We start from the raw sequence: 9,964 nt of genomic DNA on the forward strand, positions 1-9,964 counted from the left end.
ATTATTATAAAAAAGGTGGCGCTCATATTTGCGTGCTTTGTTCCGGGCACGTCTGTTTTTTTTCTCTATATACAATAATTACTATCTTTTAAGAACGGAAAAGTGTCAGGTATTGTACTGATTCGAGATAATTATTAGAGATCGAGATATAACGTTGTCTTGCCTCGCCTTTTTAAGTACAAAAACGAAGCAAGATGTTTTTTTGTAGTGTGATTAACGTGAGCTTGATAAGAAATGTTCATAAATTGAAAAAATGTACTTGTTTTAAAATTAGTTTAGTTTATTGATAAATTCATCAACTAAAATATTTTTTGAAACAATAATATAATAAAATTGAATAAAAACTGACAGATATGAAAAAGTATCAATACTTAGTTTACAAAAATATTACAATATGAATAATACATTTCATTGCATCTCTTTTACATAATAATTTGTGGTTCTATCACAGAATCCGTTATACTTTTGTGAGGCAATACCTGACCTCCGTTAATGTAAAGTTCATCTTTTACAATAACATCTTCACCTAGTACAGTAGTATTTTCCATTCTCACCCAACGACCAACAATGCTCTTCCAGCCAATGATGCATTTATCTAGCCAAGAGTGCTCCTTGATGACTGCATTTTTCAAAATAGTAGTCCTCTTTATGCAGCATCCATCATGAATCACTACGCCAGGTCCTATGGTGACATTTGGTCCAATTCTGCAGTTGTTTCCAATCTTTGCCGTTGGATCGATCAAAACATTGCCTTCCACATTGACATGAGAAGATAATTTTTCTGGTTTTTTCAGTCTTAAATTGTTTAAATACATGCACATGCCCGTAAGAAAGTCTTTTGGTTGTCCAACATCCATCCAATAGCCTTGCAATTCCATTGCGTAAAGCTCACCTTCTTTGGCCATGTGTGGAAAAATTTCTTTTTCAATACTCATTGGACGAAGTTCGATTCGCTTTAATACACTAGTGTTTAAAATATATATGCCAGCATTTATTTTATTAGATACAAATTCAATAGGTTTTTCAATAAACTCTTTGATTTCACCATTTTCCTTATAACTAACAACGCCATACTTGGAAGGTTCTTCTACTTTGGTAACAACAATCGTGCCTTCCTTGCCATGATTTTTGTGAAACTCCAAGAGCTCTTTGAATGGATAATCACAAATGATGTCAGAATTCAGCACAAAAAAGGGCTGATCGCTGGTACTGACAAGAATATCTTTTGCAAGCGCCAATGGCCCGGCAGTCCCCAGGGGTGTACTTTCGTGCGAGAATATCAGCTCGACTCCCAGCTTGTCAGCTTTTTCCTTGAGCTCTTGCTCCATCGTCTCGGCCCTGTAAGAAACAGCTAGTATGACCTGTCTGACGTTGATCTTGACGAGGGCCTCGATCTGATGAAACAGCATGGGTTTGTTGGCGAATTCGACGAGCGGCTTGGGCCGGCTAAGGGTCAGCGGCCTCAGCCGGGTACCGTAGCCCCCGACGAGGATCAGGGCTCTCATGCCGTTGTTGCTTCGCTGCTGCATAACGTCGTCGCTGACGTGGATATCCTCGCCCGAGATGCTTTGTTGGTTAGCGATCGGCCGGGCCTTTGTTTCCTTCTGCCAATTGCACTTCTCGCTCGGATGTTCGCTTGACTGCTCGAGCACCATTATTATTGTTCTCTGTTATTGCAATAAACACATGTACACGTCACTCGATAAACTACCTCGCACCTCATTCAATTAGATCGCAGCAGGTTAATACACGTAACATACACTTTTTTTATGTATTGTCAGCGATAACGTGCTTGCTACATATAAAAATGCCGTGCTGTGCGGCTCGCGTTGTTACATACACGAACGCGATTATTTGAGACGTCTGCTTGACGCTTTGGCGCTTTCTTCAATCCTATTCGGCGTTTGCCGCGGCGTACTGCGACCGTCATAGCGGTGTGATTTGCGATGCGAGTATTTGCGCGCAAAACTTGCGCGCGAATTCAAATCGAGTATGTTTTGCAATTGACTCCTACAGTGCGTGTATGTAGTATATGCTGGTATAGAACTGCAATGAATATCTGCATTTGCCACGTGTCTCTCGCGGTGTGGCCTCTCTCGAAGTGATAAAACAGAATTTAATTCTGCAAACGTTAATATACTAGCACAAACGTTTGAATTCTAGCTGATAGCTGGGCAAACATAAATAACGAGTCGCACTTCTTAGATCTCGAATGAACTAAAACGGGTATAAAATATTCCGCACGCGGCTCCGAGTTTCGGTGATACAAACACGAAGGAAAATACGATTGCAGAGCAGCAATGAGAAATTACACATAGAACTCGTTGTGCTAATCGATTAGAAATGCAGATATGGAAGTTGAATCATTTCCTCTCTCTCTATTTCTCGACTCGCTTCGAAAAAGGCCATGCGACGACTAAGCGAGCGTTAGCCTTTTTTTTTCCTCGTTCGACTCATCTGGCAGCTGGGCACATTAAATGCACACGCGTATATAGATATACAGAGACAGGCTGGCATTAAACATCGTATCGATCGAAAATCGAGCGCAGTCCCGATGTCTCTCACTTATAATATACGTACATTTTAAAAGCTTATGTATGTACATTGGGTATATGGCGCATGTATAATGTATATTGCGAGGAACATGACGAATTATAGGCTCGTGTCAAGGCAGCCCGGAGATTTTTATTTTCTTCGTAAAAATTTACGAGTCTCACCTGTAACTACATACAATACACATACTTTGCCCATGGGAAACGCATGGCATATTGCCTATCCGAGGCGCCGAGGCATTTGTTCACTACAAACTAACTGGAAATGAAAAGAAAAAAAAAATAGTCAAAGACGGATATAACAGGTTATTGGTCTCCGGTATTCGGTTACTCTCTCTCCAAAGTCGAACTCGAACTTTCAAGTTATTATCAAGAGCGTCCGGGAGTATTTTTTGATGGAAGATGAGAAGGAGATTATTCGTTGATTCGTCGAGACTGCCCGCTAATATGCACGGCTGAAGCGTTCGTTTACTCGGCTCTCCGAGTCATCGGCGCGCTCGTTTGCTCCTAATCACCGTTTCCGGCTTATCGATCGTACGCTAGCATGTTATGTACATACACACACGTACAGATGTTTTGTAATTCAAAAAAGCACGAACAAAAGTGTATTTGGCAGCAGCCGCGCCTGGTGTGCTGTATATAAATGTTATATATATTCGCATTGACGAGCTACGTAGCCGGGCGCGTAAAAGCGACGACCGAACGTGCGTCAGCAGCTTTTGGAAACGAAAGCGCCAGGATGGCTGAATCAACGTGAAAATTGACGTGCATGTGTGCACACGGGCATGTGCGTTAACGTACCTACGTACGTGTGCATTTGCAATAGCGCACAATAGCGACGGCAAAAGTACACGTAGACGCGGCTGCATTATACGTATATTATTGTACATGCACGAGGTGGCCGAACGAGCAGACATTTTTCGGAGCTGCCGCGAAAGTATTTCGAGCTTCCTGTTAATTAGGCCGCATACGTATAAATAATGCGCTGCATGCACTATAGCTGAGCATGTATTTGCGAGAATAAGCAAATGAATTAAAAAAAAATACATCTCATCGAGCTGCTGCTCTCACACAGACAGACTCACATTGTCTCGAGGGGGGCATTGTCGTCATCATCGCCGTCGACGACGACGATCGGCTCGGGTACGCACGCGGCGTCAAGGAAACCGTTTTTCCGTTCCTCGAAACTTTTATTATCGAGCTCTGCCTGCTAATTGGGACACACACAGCGAGCGAATGCTAAAGACAGAGAGCGAGAGAGAGAGAGAGAGAGAGCCAAGAGTCCATCCGCTATGGTATCAAATCTCTCGCTCGGTCTTGCTCCCCATTTTTTTTTTTTTTTTTGTTACTTCGTTTTTTTTTCTTCGTTCTTTTTTTCAGTTTAAAGCTTCTTTCGTGCCCGGCGCCAATTAAAACGGCTAAAAAAAACACTTTGTTTGGCGTTTGGCTAGAGCTGCATCATGCAGCAGCAGTGCAGTGCAGCACGGGGCACTGTACGTTTTATGCAGTATGCAGTATACGAGGCGTGCCGCTGCCGCTGCTGCTGAAGCGATGCGGGGAGATAAAAAAAGCGAGCCTGTCATTTTAGAGCGAGGCGACGCCTTCAGATACTGCAGTCTGGGCCGCGCTCGTGTGCAGCTCGACTCGTGCGTGTGCATAGCAGTGGCGCAGCGCCTGATGACTTTTCGTATCAAAAGCACGGCCCGGCAACGCCGCCCTATGCGTATATAGGTATTTAGGTACATGTATACTTCAATATATCTTGCCCACGAGATATTGTAAAGCACGAGTCTGGGTGTGTGTGTGTGTGTGTGTGTGCGCTCGTTTTCCCGCGGGCACAGTCGCTCGCTGAAAAATCGACTGCTTCGTGATTCCGTTCCTTTTTTTTTCCTCTTTTTTCGCGGCATCGTTGTCGTTCTCTATACAGCCCCGCTCGGTAATAAATGAACGCTTTTTTCTTTTTCTTTTTTTTTTTTCGCAAAATAACCACGGGAAATGTGATTGCGTGCGAGCGAGCGAACGAGTAAGTGAGTGTATACGATGCTGCACGGCATAAAAGTAAAACTCACGCGCAGGTGACCGAACAGTTTTTTCTTTCTCTTTTTCCTCTACCTCTGCCTCTTTCGGTCACACTGGTTTCGTCATTGCTCGCCATCGCTGCCGACTCCAACTGCTACCAGCGCAAAAGTTTTTTGGCATACACGAGACCTTAACCCGCGTAGTAGTGCTAGCTCGGTATAATTTACACTCGACGTGGCCTTTAACGCGCGCCTGCACGTATATGCATACGTATGCTTTATTAATGCTTATGTACGCCTATACGCGCGGGCATGGCCTGGTCAGCGGCAACAACTTAAAAAGAAAACCATTTATCGCTTTTGGGGAGAAAAGGTAACGAATCGAAAATTTAACGAATATCCGTCGCGTGTTTTATGTTGCCGTAATAAAAGATAATTAATACGCGCCAGATCGCTGCCGCATTCGTCGCGCGTCCGCGGGCTCATTCACTAAACTCGCCCGAGCAAGTAAAGTAAGCATATACCCATGGGAAGCAAGAGACGAGGAAAACGATTCTCCGTAAAAATTTCGCTCTCGCATCACGCACCGGAGCAGCTCGATTCGAGCGGCGGACTCGGCGCAAGCTCGTCCTGTCTCTGTATTTAAACGACACACGAGGCATAAATACGTTTGATGGATATGAACTATCACGAGAACTATTAAATTTCGGCAGCCTTGGCAATTTGGCTGAGGCACCTCGGCCTCTTACATTCGTAATTAATTACGCTTCGTTTACCAAAGATATGCAGCGGCATCGGCAGCAACTTCGACAATTTCCTAAACTCAAGACTCTCCGAGTAATAATAAAGTAATTGCACAAGATCGAGTGTTTGGCGCGCGACAAATTGCGCGCGTGGAGAAGCACTGCATCATCGGCTCGTCGTCGTCGATGTCCCAGTTTTTTTTTTGCACCGAGCGAATTGCAGTGTCGAAGCTTGCGCGATATGCCCGTGCAGCGCATACCGACCTATAAGCACACACACTCGCACACACACACACACACAGACATTCATGTACGTAGTATAGCACAAAAGCTTTAGCTCCGCTGCTGCAAAGCCGAGAGCGACGCGACGAGGAAGAAAAACGATTCGGGCTCTTTTATGTAATATTCTTTTCTTCGCGCTCGTACGAGCTATTATTCTTCGTTCGACTGCTATGTTTCGCGTGGCTGCAGCTCATACATATATAGCGCATATATATTTATTCTTAAAAATGCCGTAGCCACCTCGTCGTCGTTATACTTTATACCTGTATGGAGCCGAGTATCGAACGCAGTCGTCGAAAATCTCGCGCGCTAACGTCGTCGAAGCTCTAGTCTCGGCGGGCACAAAAGCCTCTGCGTGACGCGTGCGTTTCTCAAACATTTAAACCAGCACCAAGCAGCTGAGCATATATAATATCATTAATACAGAAAAAATATATATTTTTTCTAGGCGAACGCCCACGGCCTATTCTCTAGCTTCGGAAAAATGAACGGAACGCCTGCAGAGATACAGATAGATAGATAGATGCTGCGGGGCCGGGGGGACCTCGAGCTGAAAAAAATCCGCCCGCGCGTCAATGTTGGCCTGCGTTATTTTTGCCCTTATATAGAGGTGTGTGTGTATTTTAAATGGCTCTGGAGTACGATGCTATCTAGCATCGAGGCACCAAAGAAAGACGCAGGGGCGATATAGCACGTTAGGGATGAATGACTGGCCAGGGATTTTTAGTCGTTATAACTTGATCTCGCGACGTGGGATATATGATGCTACATGTATGAGAGCTCGAGGAGGAAGGCCGACCCATTAAACTTTTGGATCGATGTCGTTCGGCGGCCAACCATTGCTCAAATTTGACTCCACCGTGAAAAAAAAGAGGAAAAAAACGGCCTCGTGTTCGTCGCTCGCTGTCGTGCGTACATCGTGCACGTATGCAATGGCCGTTGCTCAAAGTACAGGACAGATTATAAATCTGTGATAAAAGACGCTCGCGCGACATGAGACATCGCATGTGCGTCAAAGACGGAGCGAGTGCACAAACACACAGACTCGTGTACAAATCGCTCGATCTGCAGAAAAGTGACATGTTTGTACGTGCGTGTGCATAGTACAGAGCACACACAATAAAAGTATAAGAAACAAGAAAAAAAAGGCGGAGAAGGAAATATAAAATCGATGCGCTATAAATAAGCTCGGAGCGAACGTCGCGAGCTCGTGCACACATGTACACATGTCGCATGCACACTTGTGCAGTAACAGCGGTACGTCAAGCTCGGCCTACTTTTGATTCGATTCGAAAAAGGTCAAGATAAAGCTCCGAAAGGCATACCTACCATGAGGTGCTAGTGTACCTCTTATATTATATAGGCTCGACTGCGACCGAGTCGTACGCGCAAGAGGCAAGTTATAAAGGAAAAAGATTACCCTCGAGAATGAGAGGCGAGCGAGGTGAGTATAAAAGAGAAATTGACGCGAAAAGCAATTACGAGCGTGTGTATTGTACGCTACTTATGATATGCATCGAATTCAGAGCTCGAGCTGGCGCGACGATGTTATAAAAATACAATATAATAATTGTTGTTTTAGGTTTTGTACAATATAATAATTATTGTCGCGCGCGATGCTTCCCGTAATAATTCCACGGCAATCCTATACGAATACGCAGCAGCAGCAACGGCAAAAACGAGAGAGACCGAAAGTTAATTTTCACGATTATCGTGCAACTGTGTCAAGGCTGTCGGAAAATGAAGTTTGAATAAAAAAAGAATGAAAAAAAAGGAAGAAAATATTCATGCGAGCGTAAACGGATGGAACGTATTAGCTACAAGTAGATCTATGAATTACAGTATCCATTTATTTATTCATTTCCCTTCGCTTGAAAATTCCCATTTACGTTCTCCTGGACACTTTATAACCATATTGCAGGTTTCAAATGAATTCAATTTAATACGTTTATTTCGACGATTTTCCACTCGAAAAGGAAACACTTTAGAATTAAAATTGTAATTTAAAAAAGTCTAGAATGAAGAATAAAATAGGCCTTCACAACGTTTGGACAAATTTAACTAACATTTTTTCACAGTAATCCGGTGACATTTTATGAAACACATATAATCTGAGATAATAGGGTCGAATAAAAAAATCTACTTTCTAATTTCACCTCATATAAGTTCTTTTAAGTCTCCTAATGTCTCAAATCAATAATTATCGAAATCCGAAATATTATGAAAAATCAGTTGCATTGTTTTATTCGTTCACAACTTTTTTGTTATAAAATATTTGGGGATATTTTCTTCAAAAACCCGTCCTCACAATCTTTATGAAATACTATTGAACTTGATTTATTTTCATAATTTAGTTTTTTTGCTATAAAGATGAGATAAACGCAATCTTCCCTGTTACATAGAATTTCATATCACCGATGAGTGTACATTATGTAGACTGCACATCGCCATTACATCGTGCCACCTGAATTGACGTAGTCAAGCGAGGAGTCATGAAAAACTTTCGCCCGTTTAGAAGTATAATCATTCGCAGCTCGAGCCGGAGAGCTGCACTTGACGTATCGTAAGATATATATTAGTATTAGTATTAAAATGGGTAATTATACAGTTTGGGCAGCAGCATTTGAGATGCAGTTACACGATATAATGTACGAACGACAAAAAAAAATTATCACGTCCGAGGTGGGGAAATTATTATTTTCCCCGATCGGTCCGTCATGTGGGCGCGATTAGACTTTTTTCTTTCTTTTCTCGTCGGAAGCAGTAATCGTCGCAGTAAGGTGTATAAAATGAGAAAGTTCACGTGTGCTCGTTAAAGTCTATATCTATACAAGCATGAATAAAGAGAAAAAATAATGCAGCAATAGACACATCGCTTACTATACGTGAATTGACGTCTAATCAATTTTCAGCCTGGCTTTTATGGGAACTCCTTTTTATTGTTTTTGAGATATTATTCGCGAATGTGTATTTAATTGTCTTTACCTATTCGAGCAGACTACATGTAACTGTCTTACATTCGTAACGCATCCTGAAGTTTTATACATCGGCTTTGAATATCGAAGAACCGATGTTCCCTTTCATTATCTTCCGCACAAAGTGTAAGTGTGTGCGTCTGTCTGCATGTGTTAGTAAACGAGTCTTTCTTTCTACGAGCTCGATGAAAAACTTTCGGCATGAAATGTAATTATATACAGGCGCACACGTGCAGCACAGGCGGCGACTCCGGCCTGTAAGGCGGCAATCGTACACCGCAGTTGTCTGACTATGCGTGTGTGTGTATGCGATACATTCGTGTGCGTGCATATACAAGACGAGCGATGTGTAGCGAATTTCCTGCCGCCGCCACTGCTGCTTTTAAGACCAGAACGTAATGCATTTTGCCTGCTTAATTTCGTATACATCGGTGTGTAACGATACACTAGATCAGGAACGTTTGCTGCGTTAGTTTTTTTTTCCTTTACTTTTTTTGTTAGCCTCTGTATCTCACAGTTCCGAGAGATTCGGATAAACAATGCCAAGCCGTGCGACTCGATATGTATTATGCTTACATATTGATGCAAAGTCAAAAGAGAAAAAAGAGAAAAGGCATCGTCGAGGCTAGAACAACGGACACATGGGCTAAATTCACGACACATATTGCAAAACTTGTGCTGCTGGCTAAAAACTAGAGGCGTCAATTTCCTTATTTTTTTCTAAAAAAGGTAATTATTGTACACTTGGCAATTTCATCGAAAATTGCGTTCAGAAAAACTCGAGCCTCCGAGAAATTGTATTAGCATGTGCGTATGTGTTATTGGCGCAATAAGCAAGGGACACCAACCGCAAATCCTTCTATATAGTTAGTATAATCATCTATTTATTATGCATGAACCATAAAAGTTATATACTTGAGATTCAAAATATCCGTTCGAATGTATACGTTGATATGATCATTACGGTTTTCGCAATTACTGCATTCAATTTGTTTTATTGTTATAAGCAATGTTTTATTTACATACATGAGATGAGGTTCACGGAGTTCAGCCTAGACCACCTCGGAGCTCCGTTTTGTTCTCGGTGGCGGTTGCAAGTTTCAACGGTCGATGGCCGTTTTTTATCATTGTTCTTAGAAGGCACTCTTAACCCTTATGACTAACTTCAGTATACCCACGAGAAAAACAGCAACAACACGTATAAAATCACCAGATAACTACATTACTTTTAAGCAAAAAAACTGATAGTCATTCTTGCAATTCGCGCGCTTTTCATTTGTCCAGTTGGTTAAAGCTGCAGCGCATAACTCGAACTACGGCAGATCGCTTCGGTGTCCGTGGTTGGTATAGGCCAGCGACGCGGCTTACCGTCCGTTGCTGATTCGAAATCCGTG

At 42.6% G+C, this 9,964-nt stretch overlaps 1 protein-coding gene across 1 annotated transcript; it reads right to left on the minus strand.

The window, feature by feature from the left end:
- Positions 1-350: 350 nt before the first annotated feature.
- Positions 351-1,844, minus strand: LOC106651867 (mannose-1-phosphate guanyltransferase beta). Its single transcript, XM_014370556.2, has one exon. It carries the CDS (start codon positions 1,653-1,655, stop codon positions 423-425), a length of 1,233 nt encoding a protein of 410 aa, XP_014226042.1. The 5' UTR covers positions 1,656-1,844; the 3' UTR covers positions 351-422.
- Positions 1,845-9,964: the final 8,120 nt, after the last annotated feature.

The sequence above is a fragment of the Trichogramma pretiosum genome, unplaced genomic scaffold, assembly GCF_000599845.2.
Source record: "Trichogramma pretiosum strain Unisexual culture from Peru unplaced genomic scaffold, Tpre_2.0 scaffold42, whole genome shotgun sequence".
Taxonomy (NCBI): domain Eukaryota; kingdom Metazoa; phylum Arthropoda; class Insecta; order Hymenoptera; family Trichogrammatidae; genus Trichogramma; species Trichogramma pretiosum.